Genomic DNA, 19219 nt, shown 5'->3' on the forward strand with positions numbered 1-19219 from the left:
TGCGTAGATGTGGAGTTAAAAATACTAAATCTATACTTCCGTATTTGCACTTTCCTTCCTGATATTTTGGTCCTCACTATTTTTGACGCAATATTTTGACTGATGTTCTGTAAAACAACCACCCTGCTTATAATGAATGTCATTTTTTGGAATTAAATGAAGTTTCAAAGTTGTGTGCATTAGGACGAGAGACATGGATTAAAGAAGAACTTTATTTGCAATTAGCTACGTCATAGTTATCAACTAGAAATATCTTGTGTAAATAAGTCTGTTAGACTCAAATTCAGAAAATGGTCTTAACAGGAGATGGGCTTTTCTGGTTATTTTGTATTAAAGGTGGTGAGAAGCATATTTGTTCGTGCTGTCTCCGCTTGACCACTATGAGATATTGTTCTCTGTCTCATTCAGTAAGAGAACTTCTACTAGTCTTCACTATTTGAAATGTCACTAGTAAGGATTTGCCCAGTCATTATGCACCTTCCGCAGATACTGTCTGAAGCTGCAAGTCAGTCTACGGCAATACATTACGTTAAGAAAATGTTGTGCTAGCCGATTCACAAGATTGCACCCACTAACTGCGTAGTCTTCAAGTACGTCACTGGTACCAATGTAGACTCCCAGGTACTCCTTTAAAGGTGGAGGGTCTATGCTTTTCTGGAACTTTTTGCATCTCTTTCATAACCAAACCATGCAGATCTAGGAGCACCAAGGTTGTAAACCACCGACAGTACTCCCACTGCTGCCATCTATGGTTGGTGGCATTGCACAACTGTAGGACAAGGTCTCAATTATCAGAAGAAAGCAAAGCTCAGTGAATAGAAGACTAGATTGTCCCAGACTTTTCTAGAACTGTACATCTTCATTGGATGAGTTTGGAGGGAAAACAAATGCTCAAAAGAGCTGAAGTTTCCAATGTAGTTACTCTACACCAATGAGGTCTCAAAACATTATCACCAAGCCCACTGGTTGGGTAGCCCGAAACCACCAAACTAAATGACGAAAGTATGGCATTAACAGAGGCAGGGTTTTAGAAAGAACTGGCACATCATGCAAAGTGAAGTCCAATGACTAAAAAGCAACAGGTATTAAAATAGTTTCTTTATTTTGTTTGTTCAGTAAATGATACATCTTTTCGTACAAAAAAAACGTATTTCTAGCATCCTCAGTCAGTCCATGAAAACAGATTTCTGGCAAAATGTTGCTCGATAATTCTCTATATAAATATATTATCTGAATAGTTGAAAGATATACAGACATTTTAAAAGAACAAATAAAAAAACAAACAAGTATATTAACACAAAAGCAAAACAAATTTTGATTGTACATAACATTCAGACAAGGCCACAAAAAATGGTGCCGTGCTTCAGCAGGTACACCGGACAGTGTTCACACTATGTGCCGTGCCCGCCCACAGAGTCATTACTGAGAGAGGCATTATTGCTTAACTACAGACCAGTGTGTGGATTTTAAAGAAACATCCACTGGTAAATTGTGCATTTCGGGGAGGTAAAAAACAAAACACAAAAAAGGGGGGTGGGGGGAGATTAAAGAATTAAAATACATACACAACAAATCTTTTATCAAACCGAATACATTGTCTAGTTGATTAAATCTGGTTACAAATGTTAGCTAGAAATAGTTTACACTCATAGAAAATGATAAGAAGGTCCCCTTGTAAAAGTATGGCATTCGAGTTGAGCTTTACAAGTGTTATATGAATCCCTTGCCACTCAAAACCAAACACGAAATCACCAAAGGAGCAGTCTGGTCCCACAGTGTACTCAAGCAAGAGATGGTATATCGTTTATGTCCCATCCTACAGTTCCGGGACAGAAAACTCTGTGCAAAGGGATTGTTACTTTTGGAATGGACTAACCCTCATGAACAAACATCGCCCTTTAAAATCAAGACAACAGAAAAAAGTTCTAGAGGTACACTGATACACCTGATTTTCATGCACGTAAAAGACAATGGAATATTCCTAGGCATTGGATCTTATCTGTCCTGATCCAGCTTACGTTGACAAACGTGTCCACCATTTTGTTCATCAGCCACAGTTTGCAGAGTCACACAGAACAATATATCACCTATCCGCAGGCACCAGAGTCTCACCTCCCATCTGCTTCTAGCTGGTCAGTGCGAAATAGATTTACTCCTCCGGTCAGTAAAAAAGCCTTTCCTGCGTGTCCAAAACATCAAGGCAAACTTATGGATATATTGGAATAAAACAATCACCCTTAATCCAAAACTCTCAGACGTACAGTTACCAAATTCTTGACTTAGGAAACACTTTTTGGGGGTGAAGTGGTGTACCAATTTGTGAACATCCTCCATTGAGCTGCAACATTCACATACCGATAGAAGGAAACAGTGGTCCATTCGCCCTGTGAAAAACGCAGCAAAGACCGGAGAAATGACTATAAAGAGGATGAAAGACCAGATCCCTCCAATACTGCTCTCTTGCGCTCTATACAAAACAAATCACTTCTAGGTGCACACTCCTCTACATAAACTAATCAGTCATAACAGCAGAAAGACAGCATGACGGGTCTCTTGGGCTGACCAAAACATAAAGGGGGTAGTCCTTTAACAGTTTCATAAAGTAATAAAGTGCAATTTCATAGTAAATAACCCCCCTCTGCATCTCCCCAAACATCACAGAGATGCATGCTGACTGGATTCCTCTCCCAGATATCCAACATACATGCATTTAAATTACCATGGTCAAAACAAGAATCCCAGTGGAGGCCGGATGCCAAAGAACAGTATTAGTTTACCCTTGCGTAAAAACAGGCAGAAGAACCATTTTATGCATCAATAAAGTTATTGCTTTTCACACAAGTACTTACATCAAAAAGATGTTCTTGATGTGTTGTAAAACTGAACATCTCCTTCCTCAGGAGAATGCAAAGGTTGTTAATACCCTCACTCAACCTCAAACCCAAAAAGCACCTTTTCGAAAATGTAGGACTGAGCACAATCCCTCAAATGCCAACAGTCCTTCAAAAATGGCCAACTACAGGACAGAAACAGACACTAAGGGTCTACTTATGAAAGTTGCCTCTTCCAAGGAGACAAGCATTTAGCAAGCAGTTTCTGGTAGTTTAGGCTACATCTCAATGGTTGTCATTGCAAGGTGCGACTTCCACAGCGCAATAAAGGCACATGTTGGTATACGTGGAAAGGGAATACTTCCCGTCCACAATTTTATAGCAGGCAATGATGTACGATGGTTTTTAATTTAAAGTAAAACACATTTGCCCCGAAGAGGAGAAAAGCCACAGGGGAAAGGGCAGATGTTTGAGTTCTGGCACAGTGGAAGGACAGTGTCTGCTGACAACTAAGTCAAAAAAAAAAAGTTAGATATTCCTCATGTGTACCTAGACTGCGCAGTACCAGCATAAAGTGGCGGATTTAGAATCAATAGTTGCCCATCGGCAGGAAGTTACCCTGAGAAGTGTCTTTTCGTGCACCACTGTCTTCCAGCATTTACACGTGTTACTCTGTCAGTCACAAACGCACTGCACACATGGTGCTATTTGGTTACTAGAACTTGTTTCGACCTAGCAGCATACAGGGCATGTGCACTACAGGCTTAGAAGTTACACTCCAATTTTACACACTAATATATATATCTGCTGTAAAATGTAGATTTAATGTGACAAAAATAAAGGTTTTTCCTAAAGCAGTTTGTTTTTAAGTTAATACTTCTCTAACCTAGAGTCCTATTTTTGCAGCATAAAAACGTGCTCACCATTGTAGCAGTACTTACGTTTTCAGAGTGAAATAAAAAAAAATTGGTCAATGCTCAGCACGCTTGGGCGGCCCACCAGAGTCAGCCCAATTAGGTCAGTGTTTACAAGTCAGCACCCTGACAAAATACGTAAGACACTGGGACTAGAGCACGGGTAGGTTAACCCATACTCCGCCTTCATCTTCCGCAAGCAGCGAATTGCATTATGTAATAGAAAAAAAGTCCTCCTGCAAATACTACAATAACAGAACATTCTTTGGTGTGGGACTAGCTTTTTGTGTGAGTTTTAAGGCAATCTGATTGCATTATGCCTACTGTCGAGAGGCTGCAGCGGATGCACACCACATAACACGTATTGTAAAGTGCACGTTAGGATACAGTTTATAGACAGATGAGTGGACTGCTCACTGAAGCTCTGAAGGTAGTGTGGTGCTCTCCATACAGCAAGAGGCATATTTACAATGTAAGGTCACATTCTTGGTACTCCAGTGCCTACAAAGTCTTGAAAAATAAAACCCTTGGTGCATGATCATGGGAACCCACAGACATCAGGGATGGAAACATTGTGTCCCTTTGCTTATGAGGGAACTCATTTTGAACGGAACTCTACCCGCAGGTCAGAACAACCCCCTCCCCCCTACAGGATCTCCATTACATGCAGTGCCTGTTCCTCTGTAGTGTAGAACCATTTGCTTGTGAGAGGTGGTGGTGGGGAAAAGCAATCGGTGAGCGTAATGTTGGGGAGAGATATTAGGCAAGTGAGGTGTTTGTAATTAGAGATCATTCCTGGAGTGTCAGATTCCCATTTTAGCCTCTAGTCAAGGTGTCTCTGAAAATCACCAGCAGAAAGAATGTGGCCCACCTATCGAAAAGACCAGCATTTATGGACAAATAACTGATATTTTGCAGGTAAAAAGGCCACCTGCACTCACACTACCTCAACAAGCTCATAGTTAATGGTAGCATTTCAGGATGATGTGTAGAAAGACCAAAATCTAAATGGGAAATTAAACAGAACCTCCTTATGAAATAGAGATGAATTGCTAAATGCAAATTTCTTGCAAGACTTTTATAGACTGAATCGGTATCAGCTCAATCCTTTCTTGCAAAAACAAACCATGAGAAGCATCAGTAATGAATAAGTCAACCATTTTTCAGCAAGTGAACATGCTCAATCGCAAAGTCACTGTACAGAGGTGATAAAGATCTTGTCCCCATGCCTTCCAGCTCTTGAAATATTTAAAGTGTACACAGAGGCCTAGGGCACAAAACACTAATGCACGAAATGTCTACAAAGAAAGGTAATTATTAACCTGCTTCCAATGACCTGCAGAGTACACATAGCCTAAAGTGTTCCCACGCACACTGCAGAGGTCATGAGGACAATGTTGGTGCACACAGCTCCCGCATTTCCAGAGTCTAAAGGGACACTGCTGTTGGATCGACTTTGCCCACTGGGGGTGAAGGAGTGGGGTTGGGGCTAGGACTGCTACACTTTCCCTGCTTTGCCAAACAGCGTTAAATTGGCCAGGATGCTGGGGGTCTCCTCCATCACGCGCACCAACAGGTTGTCGATGTACTCCTCCAGCTCCTGCACTTGCGACTCTTTCTTGCTGATGGTGTCCTTCTGCTTTAAGACCAGCTGGATCAGTTCGTCGTGTGTGAGCTGCCCGTAGGGTGCCGCTGGGTCCGACGGATTATATTTCTGCAGGGAAGACAGGGCACAGATTAAAAGCCTAAAACGATCAAGGGTACATTTACTACAACGCAGCAGGCATCACACCTGGAGAAGCCACAACAGCAAGTTCGAAGGATATCAGTGGCCAGTCAACCATCCCAACTTGAATGTGTTCAGATCGTGGGCTAGCGAGGGCTCAGGTGTTCATAAATTGGAGTCTTACCCCACATAGCATTTGAGAACGAGTCTAGTATATCTAGCGTTTTTTTCATTCCTTTGTTTTAATGGTGATTCATAATTTTTTGTCCTAGAAGATTTGTCGAATGCAAAAAAATGTGCCCCCTCATAAAAAGGCTTGGACAGAGAAATTACCTTTTTTGGGGCATAGTACACTGAAAGACTAGAGCAGAGAGGGACACATGCCAAGCAAAGCGGTCATTTATTCTTATGACCAGAAGGAAAGTAATTCTGGGAGTGAATGTTTAAAGACTAACCCAAAGAAGCAGTCACTTGAAGAGGGTTTAAAGTCTCACAAGCTCAGAAAAAACTCTTTATCTCCAAGTGAGTTTAACCGGTGCAAAGTCTCCTTGATAGTGAAGGGATAGATAATATACATACACACTATATATATATATATATATATATATATATATATATATATATATATATATACACACACATATATACATATATATATACATATACATACATATACACACACACATTCAACACAAAGGGAAACAGAGTACAAGGTGGTATAGTAAGAATTAATCTACAATATGTACACAGTTGCAGACACTTTACAGCAACGTATGTGATGCCAATGTATTGCATGTCTTATGTGCTCACTCCCAGCAGTGCGGCAGAGAAACAGTTGGCAGAGATTTAGATCCCCTGCACCTTCCCGCCAATTCCTTCAGTGCCAGAAACTGGCTAGGGACGACAAAGTCCAGATTGTTTCCGAGTTGAGATGCTCCCAATGTTCCCATCTAGTTTTATTCAACAAACACCTACATTCAGGTGTGGTCCATGCTTTTGCTGACCCTCCCCCTTTCCACAGGAAAAGGGTCAGTTTGCTGACTAGCTCAGCTGCTGCTCTACAGACAGGCCACCAACTTACCTTGACTTCATGGAATATTGGATCTTGGTTTTTCATGGGCGTCCCAAAGTTCTGAGCTTTCACCTGGTTGGAGCTCATGGGTTTCACTGGATGCGTTCTGAAACGCAAGAGAAAACAATATAAGCCTCATAAAAATCAGACAACCATTGCTCCCACAAAAAAGTACAGTACACATGGCAGGGGGCCCATACTCTAGATCAGAGATGCGTAGCATCCGGTTGTAAAGGGAGGTAGCAGCAAAACATTTGACTCATTAGGGAAAATTAAGCATAGCCTTCCCATACTTTGCATGCCTTGGGGTAATCGGACAGCCGTTTGCAGGTGAAATCATATTTGACTTGTTCTACTATTGATTTGGAGTGCCGACACTGGGCATGGGAGTTTGGTTTGCACCAGAGCAGCAGCCTTCCAGAATTAAGACTCGGCTAACTTTTCATATTCGGGATATTCAACCTCCCAGTGACACGTCTGTGCAATACAATAAAAAGCATTATGTGCTATGGAAACGGTCTTGCAAAAAGTGAATCAATGAAGCAATCCAAGGCACAAGAATTACTCACTCTTAACCGTAATAGTGCAACCTGTGAATGTTTTTATTAAGAACTTCAAAAACGTTAAATTAACTGAAACAAAGCCAGTGTATATGGAACACTGAAAGGAAACGGACTAGTGGAAATTTTCGAAAAGGGGACGCAGCATCCTGGTCAGCCAAAAGAGATTAGAGCGCGGGTTTGAATTTTACAAAGAACAAGATCAGAATTAATACTGCCAACACCCCCCTCCCCCCCCCCCCCCCGGCTAATGCCCTCCTTCCTAACCTGCCCCCCTAAGGAGGATAGCAGGCAGTGGCGGAGGCTGGCAATCAGCAGCCTAACTGGGCAAGTGGTCTTGAAGGGAAAGACTGGCAGAATTATAAAGATCAGATCCTGCTAAGCCTAGTTGATGCGAGTCGATCTAGAGTATTCAAGTGTGGATTAGTTTAGTTAATGTATAAAGCAATTTAAGATAATGTGAAGAAGCAGAGTTTTTTTGTACTAAAGCATTTTTTTTAAAGCCTGCTGCAGTGAAGGGAAAATAGTGTAATGTGAGAATATTCAGTGTACATTTGGGATGTAAAATATTCCCTCCTGCATTGTTATGCAGTCAAGTCAAGTCAAGAGATTTATATAGCGCGCTACATACCCATAGGGTCTCAAGGCGCTAGAGGAAGGGTGGGGAACTACTTGTCGAATATCCAAGTTTTAAGTTGCTTTCTGAATGCTAAGTGGTTCTGAGTAAGGCGAAGGTGAGTGGGAAGTGAGTTCCAGGTTTTAGCTGCCAGGTAGGAGAAGGATCTACCTCCCAAGGTGGTTTTGTTGATGCGAGGTACAGTGGCAAGGGCTTGGTTGGAGGATCGTAGCTGACGGGAGGGGGTGTAGAAGGACAATCGTGTGTTGAAGCATTCGGGTCCGAGTTCGTAAAGTGCTTTGTGTGCGTGGGTTAGGAGGCGGAAAGTAATCCTCTTATTTACGGGGAGCCAGTGGAGGTTTTTCAGGTGACCAGAGATGTGTTCTTTACGCGGGATGTCTAGTATGAGCCTGGCTGAAGCGTTCTGGATTCGTTGGAGTTTTTTCTGGAGTTTTGCGGTGGTACCGGCGTATAGTGTGTTTCCGTAGTCCAGGCGGCTCGTGACCAGTGCGTGGGTGACCGTTTTTCTAGTTTCGGTGGGGAACCAGCGAAATGTTTTTTTGAGCATGCGAAGAATGTTGAAGCACGCCGATGAAACGGCGTTGACTTGTCTGGTCATCGAGAGTGAGGAGTCCAGGATGACGCCCAGGTTCCGTGCGTGGTCCGTCGGGATGGGTGCTTTTCCAAGGGCTTCTGGCCACCAAGAGTCATCCCAGGCGGAGGGGGAGGTGCCTAAGATGAGGACTTCTGTTTTGTCTGAGTTCAGTTTCAGACGGCTGTGCTTCATCCACTCGGCTACTTCTTTCATTCCTTCGTGTAAGTTGGTTTTGGCGGTGTTAGGGTCTTTGGTGAGTGATAGGATCAGTTGTGTGTCATCCGCGTAGGAGATGATGTTGAGATTGTGTTGGCGAGCGATGGCCGCAAGGGGGCTCATGTATACGTTGAAGAGGGTGGGGCTGAGTGACGATCCTTGTGGCACGCCGCAGATGACTTCAGAGGCCTCTGACTTGAATGGTGGGAGGCGGACTCTGTGTTCTTCCGGTGAGGAACGAGGTGATCCATTCCAGTGCTTTTCCTTGGATTCCTACGTCCCCGAGGCGCTGTAGAAGGGTGCTATGACAGACTGTGTCGAAGGCAGCGGAGAGGTCGAGGAGGATGAGGGCGACTGTGTCTCCATTGTCCAGTAGAGTTCGAATGTCGTCTGTTGCTGCAATAAGTGCGGTCTCAGTGCTGTGTTTGGCTCGGAAGCCGGACTGTGAGGGGTCGAGGGATTTGTTGGTTTCGAGGAAGGTGGCGAGCTGGTTGTTGACAGCTTTCTCGATGACTTTGGCCGGGCATAACCAGAGTCGGAGACTCCTCTGCGGTAAGCCAAGGCCTGCTCTCTGTAAATTTTAAATAATTGGAAGCAAAAGATCAGCAAACTGGACCTTAAAACCGGACCAAACCACCCACATAAAACCATTAGAATGTCAAGAAATCAAAGATCGCATGTACTCCAAGTATGAAAATGACAGAAAAAAAATCAAAATGGAAAAACGAGGGTACAGAGGAAATTTAAAAAAAAATAAAAAAAATTTTAAAAAAAATATATAGATGAGATGCGCCTGCACTATTTTCCAGGACCACCTTTTACTCCTGACCACCTAAGGCGGTTAAAGTTTGTGAAATTAGTACTTTCTACCAACAGTTGCAGTAACAAAAGCCAGTTCTATTGGAGAGGCTCCATACATCTCGCGTTCATGGACCTCTCCTCTGCATTTGATTTGGTCAATAGAGAAAATTGTGGGACTGTATGACCAGGATGCAGATTGAACCAGGTTTCATTGGGCTCCTACAAAGAACGCAATGGGACACCAACATCCAAGTCAGATTTGGTAGTAATGGGCAACATACAGAAGCAGGTAACCCTTGGGGGTGAGACAAGGGTGTGTCTTGGTCCCTATCTTCTGTTCCTTATCTATATCAAGGACGTAGAATCCCACCCGACTAGGATAGGGAAGGATCTACCCAGAACTAAGGCAAGAGCCCTGCCCGGGCTGCTGTGAGCTGACAACGTTGTATTAAAGGAAGGGACCGCTAATGGTCTCCAGATTCTTTTACATGCATTTTATAATTTTATGGGAGGCCTCAATCTTAAAACAAACGTACAAAAATATTTTGTAATTAGCTTAGCTTCTAGAAATTTGAAAACGACTCTTCTTGGGGGTATCTGGGGCTTTCTTTTGATCAAAACCTAACCTGACAGAGCTTACATCAATCCAGGGCTGATCATACTCCAAGAGCTATGAAGGAGATGTTCTCATTTGCGAAAAGGCTGGGCCAAAAACTGATCAAAAGAACTGATGGAGATTTATTGGAGTAAATGTATTTCTGCCGCGACTGATGGGAGAGGGGTCTGGGGATATAAAGGTCCTGGACCAATTCAGCAGTAAGAAACTAAGATTGTTTGTAGGCTACTGGCCGTCCCCCCAATCATGCCCAGTCTTTATGTGCCTAGTTGAGTTGGGCTTAACACCCGTAGGTGGCCGGAGAAGGCTGGCACCACTACTCTTGAGGCTGAGGATATGGGGGGAACCCTGATGCCCAAGTACTGAAGGATGGTCTTTCTCTGGACAATGCTCTCAATATACCCTGAATCGGATTTATTTAAATAAGAATTCTTAGAGTTGGGCCTGCAGGAGTATACCGAAAACCCAGCAAGCCTGGACTACTGGGCTATCTCCAGGGTAAAGAAGGCATTTTGGTATAAGCAAGGCAGAGCCCACTAGGAGGCCTTTGATAATCTGCTTGCAAGCCGCACTTTTTTTTTTTTTGATTTATAAATTTTTTTTTATTGAAAAATAAAAGTGGCATATACATTGGTAATTGTACACAGTACATTTGTGTTATCTATATTTCTTGGCTTGTTGCAGAAGAGAAGAAAGGAGAAAAAAGGGGGGGGGGGGGGAGTGTTCACTGTGCCTTCTTTAAGTGTTCGTCTAGTGGCAAAAGAATTGACACAGGGGTGTGAGCCTCATCTCTCTTGGTTTCTGAATGGGAACCTCAGGTTTTATTTAACAACAATACGATTTAGTCTTTTGCACCCGATAGTTGATCCAACTAATATAGTCTTGGGAGAACCACTGCCTAGATGTCAGTGCAATAACACCGCACATTGCACTTTATTGTATTTTCCACTCAGTATGCTCATGCTAGGAAGCGATTTCTGTGCTATTTTTCTCCTTTAATATGAACTCCCATAAGGAGGCTTTTGAGTGATCACAAAGGCTGGAGAATGAAAATAATTGCAGGGCAGTGGGAAATTTTATCCGCTTTTCACTGGAGGTTAGAAACAAATATGGCTCAACATAACTACCCCACCCTCATCATATTTGCATGCTAGGATCGGATCTCATTTTTTACTTTTCAATCTGTAGTCTGAAACCCATCGCCCCTTTTAATATGTTTTATGCATCTCATCATTGGTATGTACCCTATGTAGTGTCTTCCTTGAAACTAACTGTATTATTCCCGGATGTGTCCTGAACCTTGATACGCTACTCTATTTATGATTTTTTATCATCTGTACTTTTATGGCTGCAATTGGCCGAATAAAGTTTTTGTGACCGTTCTATTGAATGAAGGAGACCTCAAGTTGCACGAGAGTACAGGCTCAAATTGAGTTGCCAAAAACTAAACGTCAAGGTAGAGTACCACAACGAACAGAAGTACATTCCATCCTAAGCCTAAATAGAGATTCTGAATTAGTGGTTCTAAGACAAGAAAAGCCAAAATTGGTCTAAAGTAACTGGATTCAAGAGCCACAAATGAAAAATTCGGTGGACTGTTCCAAGTAGATGATTCTAAAAGACAGAGCAAAGGCAACTAATTTGCACCAAAATATATGCACAAACTTTTTAGAATCAAATAAATGCGCTAGAGGGCACATTACTGGTTATGATTATTATTATGATAATTGCCTGGAAAGGGGGCAGGTCTGAGAAAGGGACAGTTCAGAAAGACCAAATGAGTCAGAAGAATGGTTAAAATACTTGACGGCAAAGAAAAAACGGTTCTTGAATGAAACAATTAGCTTCACCTTTAGCAGATAAATGTGCAACGGGCCAGAGGGGAAAAAGTCATGAAACTTAAATGAGCACTGATACCTTACATAAATAATGATAAAATGAACAAAAAAGTGAAAATGAGGCCTAACAAAAAGCAGAAGAAAATAAATATATAAAAAAAACTCTGCAGAACTTCCTTGTGAAAACTACGTGCTCTGTGAGGTGCCTTTTAGAGCCTTCAAGGACAATATACATAGAAGGTACAAAGGCTCAGGAAAAGTTATTATCAAAACTGGAGAACAAAGGAATAAAAGCACAGAACTCTTTCTGTTGGGATTACTTAAAATCCAACCACTATCCACATAACCTCCATAATTTCGGCCCTCAAGAACTCGGTTGAATATATATATATATTTTAAATTTCAACATGTTTTATTAACAACATTTTTTAAAACAAACATAGTACAGTGATAGCGCCGATAGTGCCTCGCGGGCGCCCCTAGGGTTACAACAGGCTTGGCGGGCTTCATATATATCACATATCCGATAGTAAGGGCTCTTTGTTGAATCTTGTTGCACCCTTGTCCAAGAAAAAGGAGAGTGAAAGGTGAAGAGAAGAGGGTGAAAAGAAAAGAGGAAGATAGAGACTAGATAGCACACCTCCCATTTATACAAACTATTAAGTCCAACAAAGTCAAAACTCAACACTAAAACACTGGGGTTCTGGGAGGAGCTGCTAGGCAGACAACTGAGTGAGAAAGAAAAAGGCCGCCTGTGGATATCTGCCTCCCATAATAAAGTTTCCCCGCAAGTGGCACAGACAAAATACTGGCTGCGGTTGGTATATTTCAACCACCAACAGGCCCTTACATTCCTTTTCCAGCTTTCTATAGAACTACCTCATCCCATAAAGCCAACCTTCTATAGACCCTTCAACATAACACATTTACAGGATACCATTTGTTTTAATAACATTTTAATTAGCAGTGCTGTTGGTAGTAGAGCTGTTTGGTGTGAGCAGTTGTGAGGCACTTTCTTGGGACCATCGGGAGAGCAGTTTCCATGATGGGAGTTTGCCACTGACGTCCAAGAAAGGTTGGTACTATTTTGCGCGGACTAGACAACAATGGCCCATATAGGACTCTCTACAGGTGGCAAGGCTGAGCAGCCCAGGTTTACTCCAGCACCCATTGGTTGAGAAACAGGTGGCTGGGAGCCGGCCAAAATTTGCAGAAACCCACTTTCCACAGCACCCACGACCGCTCCCTCCAGAAAATACACCCAAGAGTGACCTGAAATTAGTAGGCCACTGGGAAACGGTCTCTGTTTGGTAAACGAGAACCTAGTTGAAAGTCCTACAAAAATCAAGGTTTTAAATTTCCAATGGTCTAGGTGTTAATTATGAGGAAGACCCCAATTAAGTCATGGCGGAAAACAGTTACTTATGCAACTGGTTAATATAGCAACTGTTCTTTATAATGGTTGGGGTTAAGCTATGGTCATATCTCACACTCAGTGGAGCAGTGTTCTCTGATGCTAGGACAATTAATAAACGGGGAACCCAGATTGGTTTACAGTGCATGTAGCAGGCCGCAGAAAGTCGAATAGGCACAGAATGGCATAGCTTGTTGTGCCGATTTGTATCCTTAACCAAGTTAACGGTCTCGAATCTTGTATCATTGCTCTCACAAACCTCAACAAGTCAGAGACATTGAACAAATCATTAATGGTTTACAGCGGCCCAGCCTCTTCCAGGATGGCAAACGGAGAATCCTCCCCTCCTTTCTCCATAGTTTTGTATGCCAGAATATCAATAACAAAGATTTGACAAATACTGTGACCCAAATATGGTTTGCGATAATTTTGCAACACTGTTTCGATTTTCTATTATTAACTCCACAAGGATGATTTATTTATAAAATGTATTTAGGGAACGATATTTTTGCTAGATAATACTTAGGACACGATATTCTGGGCCCATACTGTTGCTTTATTCGGACAGAACTAGGCAAAAAAGGAAAGGGAAAACTAAATTAATTCTGCACAAGTTCTTGTTGCAATGGGGGTCAGGAAGCACATTAATCATCACACCATTAAAGATGCTTTAATGTGGAACTATGTTTTCATGCAAGGACACTGAATTGCAAATATGACAAGGCACAGGGACTTTCTATTGTGGAATGACATACCCATAGTCTTTCACACAGTAAGTTTCCCCAAGACAGATGGTATTGCTAGTCGCCAGCATGCCTCACTTAAGTCTCCAACATCCACACTACTACCATATGTAAATCAAACTTGTACTGGAGAGCACAACTTTTTCAAATGCAGGGAAGTCTTGATTACTATAGCGCCAAGAAACTGCTCAGTGAATGTGCGCTTTATAAATAACTAAAAATTCAAATTCAAATTAAAAAGGTGCTCTTCTGCCGTATGCAATCATGCTGGAAAAGAAGGCAAGATCCGTAGTGACAGTAGCTTGCAAGATCTCTCACCTGAGCTTGGCTGGCACACTTGCACTCGGAGGAGTCTGAATTGGAGGTGTCTCAGAGGGTGAAACCCAGGCCCGTAGAAGCTTCTTCTTGCCAGTGCTTTCGGCTCTATCAAAGCCATCTGTTGGTGGACGTGTCGGAGAGTCTGTCTCCTTAGCACTGGAGGGATTAAATGGCAGGGAGATGGAAGAGTGAGATGCAAGAATAGGAGGAGACAGGGAGCCATTAGGATTAGAGAAGTCTGCAATCTGGGGAGAATTCTTAATTTCTCTATCACGTACACCATGGCGCCTGCTACCTTCCTGCATGGGATCATACCCATGTTCTTCCTTGTTTGGAAAATCTACCTCTTTACTACTTTCCACATATAAATCTGAACTCTGGGGTTTATAGGCATTTACAGAATCTTTATGCATTTCCAGTTCATGTTCAAGAGTATCCTCTTGCAGCTGTGGAGTCAGTCTCTCTTCAATAGCTGGTTGAGCAGAAAAAAAATCCTTTTGGTCTCCACTTTCATAAGTTCTGGCCCTGTGTTTAACTTTGGTAGGATCTGGGACAGAGGACTTGACCTGCCTATGTGGAGATTCCTCATCAGACATAATTTCTGGATTCTCAGGGATAACAGGCAACTCATCAAGCCTGAACTTCAAATCCCCTAACACTGGAGAAGCCATTTTAATTTCTGAACTAGACAAATCCTCTACGAAGCTCAACACCTCTGTAACTGTGTTTTCATGATTTTTTTGCGATGACTGGGTAGTACTTGGGTTGGGCACCCAATATGTTGAAGTAGACTCCAGATTATTTTTGTTCTGTTTCGCAGCGCTTCTTGGTGCAGGCTTTGGTGGGGCACTTGCGGGAGGTAGGTCAACATTAAAGCTTTCCCGATGAGCTACTTTTGGTAGCATGGTTTGTGCTCTTGGCTTTGGCCTTGGGACAATGTCACCTAGGTCTTCGTTTCTCACTGACTGTTCATGCGTTAGTGTTACAGACAGCCCATTCTTTGTATCCTTCAAGGTCATGTCTTCTGCAAGAGGGATCGGTTTCAGGATTTCTCTCAGTGGAGCTTGATGCGAATCCATGTAACTTTGAACATGTGTGGGAACGTCAGTCTTTGATTCATTTGTGGCCATGCCGTTACCAACATTTCTAGCCTTTAAATGCATCTCCCTTTCCCTGTCAAACACATTCTCTCTGACTTCACCACCTACCAGTGCTTCCTCTAAATTGTCCTGTTGTACACTTTCCTTTAATGAAGCAGTATGCGGGCTGTTTGTCCTATCACTAACAAAGATAAATTCCTGCCTTTCTTCTTGCAGTGCATTTGTTTTTGAGGCAGATACCTCAATTTCAAGGCGCCCTGTACTCTCCAACTGATCAGCCATGCTTCCTGTCTTTTTGCCTTTAAGTTGATCGAGAAGGGACTTGACAGAGTTCTTATTGCTAGCTGTTTTATCGTTTAGAGGAGCAACTCCCTGTATCTCCTTTGCCTCAAAGACCCTTCTTGGTGAAGTTATGAACTGCTCAGAATTCGGTATGAATTCACCATCAGATGCTGGTCTGGGTAAATGAGATCTAGTCTCTGGTGTCATCAAGGACTCTGGTGGGGAAGGCGAGCTTGAGGCAGAAGGAAGTGAAAGCAAAGCGTTTGGAACAGTGAGAGGAGAATTCAGATTATGTGTCTCAGTATTAGGTGAACTATGTCGTGCCGACACCACAGGGACAGAAGCAAAAGGATGCTCTTGGTCAATCGAAAGTAGTGCAGAAGGAGAGCGAGAGGGAACAGTCACAAAGGAAGAATTAAGGATGGCTTTGGTTTCAGCCCCCAAAGACACGTCCAGTCTGTGGAAAAAGGACAAAATAAAAGATCTGCAGATCAGTCACCTGGCAGACGTGATAAAATGCCTTCACATACAGAACGCAGTCGGTGGCAGGGCGTGTCCAAAGTTCACTGTATTCATGTACATATGAGCAGCGAGTCACAAGGCTACAACCCAAGAATGATAATGAGACTAGCTACTTCCCACAGAAAAAACAGGAACATAAACTACGTCATAGTGCTTTATTCTCTTCCTGGTGTCCACTGCCAAGATAGACACATCACAAGCTAATCACACTACAGGAGAAGGCAAACACTGCAACAATACCGTCTAAAAATACACATGCCTGCAGCCTTTTTTTCCTATTAGACACAACAGGACAGACATATTAATCAAGTAACCTCTCGAAACACAAATAAATGACTTATTATGGTCATACTAACTAAGGTGGCTTCTATAGAAGGTAGAAAAATACAATAAATTGGAGCTGGAGAAGTTGATTTTGTCGAGAAGCCCGTGGAACAGCCTTTTCTGAATTGTGGAGAACACAAGACGATTGAGGATAATGTCTAATGAGAAAATGCATATGTATATTATAAACATATGCCATCAAATTGCCAAAAGGAAGGGTATTTCAATACACTTGCACATTTAGGTGGCCCAATTTTAATAACCACCAGTGCCTCTGATCCCAACCGATGAAACTAAAGAAAAAGTGTACCAGTACAATAAAGCAGTAAATGGATGGCACAGTTAATATAAAGCTGCATTATTCAGTATAGTATAACGCTACAATGGCACCACAGCCCATTGGAGCACCAAAAATAAAAAATAAAAATATATCTATTGCTTCAAAAAGGACTTCAGGATTCCGTGAAAAGAGAAAATAACCACAACAGACTAGTTTAATATACTGAGACTCTATATAGTCACCGGATGGTTGTAAGGAAAAAGTACATTATTCAAGGAAGAGAAACCAAGATTTATAATAAATTCTATGCGTCTGGGGGCTTTTATTGCACAAGTTACCTAGTCTAAAGGAGTAAAAACCTATATTTCGCAGGGATCCATGAAATACCGAAAATATTTCACAATTCCCTGTTATTTATCGGTTTCATCTTAAAGACTGGTCCCAAACCACTCTTCAGAGCTTTACTATGGTTTTTGCTTCTGGGGTTGTGCGGCAAGGTTATCTAAATTATGCATCAAAAACCTCAAATAATTCGGCATATTCTCTGCAAGTATTATTTTTCTTTCGAGCTAGATTAAAAACAATATTTACTGAAATCTTCAACTATCCCTAATTGTGCAGTAAACACTACGACCACAGTTCCAATCCATTGGCCCCTTACCGTTTTCCATTAATTTATCAAGAATGTATTCCTAAAAAAGGTTATTAGAAGAAAAAAAAAACTGAAACATTCTAGTTTTGCTCCGGGCCCACTGTTCGTGGCACTTCAAATAAAAATGGTTTATTCACAGTAAAACCCCAATGTAAACAAGTAATATAAAAATACGTAATATGGTCTTCTATTGCCATCCTGGCACTCTGGTGACATTCACCAAATAGTCTGTCGGCTTCAAGGTTAAGAAATTCACCTGATCTTCTCTCTGACAATATTATACCATATGGAGGTGCGGTGGTGAATCATATTTTATCAATTTAATTTATATCAACATATAGCAAAAACATATAAATAAAACTGCAGATCCTGAGAATGCTGTGGCTCATTTACTGCTAGGGATTCCCAAGCATCAATGAGCCTCACAGGTCCTTAAGGATTTACATCGATTGCCTTTTAGGAGATTCATTGAATTCAAGCCCCTTTTGCATTTTTTTTTTTAAAGTATTTCACGACTCTGAATATCTTAAACACAACTCTTCCTCGTATATCCCGTTCAGGTCGCAGGTTGACAGCCAAAAACAGAATTGTTCCCAAGTTTACAAAAACCCATTGGGGTCAGCAGCTTTGTAATCTGCACTGCCAAACTCTGGAACACTGTTCCTCTCAGTCGGATGGAAATGACAGGTCTCTCATTTAGGAAAGCATTAATCACATGGCTGTTTAGTCAATAAACTGTGCTTTCTCCACCTCCCCCCATAACTCTTGCTTGCTCCCCTTCGCAATAACGGCTCTCTCATTCTTATGTAGTAGCAGGGCCAAGACAACTCTGGACATTCGAGCGCTTTATAAATATGATATGAATTTCATAAGGAAGTTTTTGGGTTGTAGATCCCGGATAGACCCATGTAGCTCATGGCGATAAACACATTTACCAAAAACAAAGCAAGGCCAAAACCATATCCGCATTTCAATTTATTTTGTTGGACAAAGACCTAAATTTTGAGTGGTAATTGAATAAAGCAATCCCTCACTGAAACCAGTTTTAGCTTCTGGCTTTGGTGCTCCACTTCTTTTCTCCGATCATTCTCAAAAATATTTCTTACGTTCCATTTAGATCTAAGTAAGAAACTATTTCATAAAAACACTAAATTACTGTCGTTCGCACTGAACAAGTACTGGCTAAAAAGACATGCGGATCAACTTTTTCTTCTTCAAAAACCCTCCAGCCTGAGAAAGCTCATTAATTGGTGTGGGGAGGGTAGAAAGCTGCGAGGTGGGGGACATTGTAGGATGCTGTAGAATAAATAGTGCCTTTAAAGTACCTGTAACCTTGAGATATGGCAAGGCGCAGGTGCAAGACTGTGGTGCTTTAAATGCATTAAACAAACCAGGAGCAAGTAACTGGATGGTTTGCAACACCTGTACCATCCTTCTCCACAAATGAGAGCCTTTTGTAAAGGTTTGGAGAACACTGTGCTGGTTTCAAGTGCCCTGGGAGAAAGGGAACCTTTTCCGCTTGGTGTGTGGAGGATGTATCCCTTGATTAGAAAGATAAAGAGCAATGACCTCCTCACTGAAGCCTGGACGAGGTCACCTCGAGTCAGTGAGCCACCCAGGACAAACCTTATAACACAAGAGATGGTACCAACCTATAGAGATCCGCTTTGCAAGACAGAAGAAAAGCCGCAGAGGATATTCCAGGGCTGCATGCATGGTGAGCCTGCATTATGCTGATCCGCCTTGTACCATACACTTTTGTGGGAGCAACAATCCCTTCATTTCCATCAAAGTGTCTT

At 42.1% G+C, this 19219-nt stretch overlaps 1 protein-coding gene across 1 annotated transcript in view; it reads right to left on the reverse strand.

The window, feature by feature from the left end:
• Positions 1-1083: 1083 nt before the first annotated feature.
• The window catches only part of RAB11FIP1 (RAB11 family interacting protein 1), a 70330-nt gene continuing 52194 nt past the window's right edge, over positions 1084-19219 (reverse strand). Inside the window, exons 4-6 of the mRNA XM_086944034.1 lie at positions 14261-16099; positions 6553-6649; positions 1084-5459 (exon numbers count right to left, since the gene is read on the reverse strand). Coding sequence (XP_086800160.1) covers positions 5244-5459; positions 6553-6649; positions 14261-16099 — 2152 coding nt within the window. The 3' untranslated portion in view covers positions 1084-5243. The remainder of the gene's footprint in view (positions 5460-6552; positions 6650-14260; positions 16100-19219) is intronic.

This window comes from Lissotriton vulgaris, chromosome 11 (assembly GCF_964263255.1).
Source record: "Lissotriton vulgaris chromosome 11, aLisVul1.2, whole genome shotgun sequence".
NCBI lineage: Eukaryota > Metazoa > Chordata > Amphibia > Caudata > Salamandridae > Lissotriton > Lissotriton vulgaris.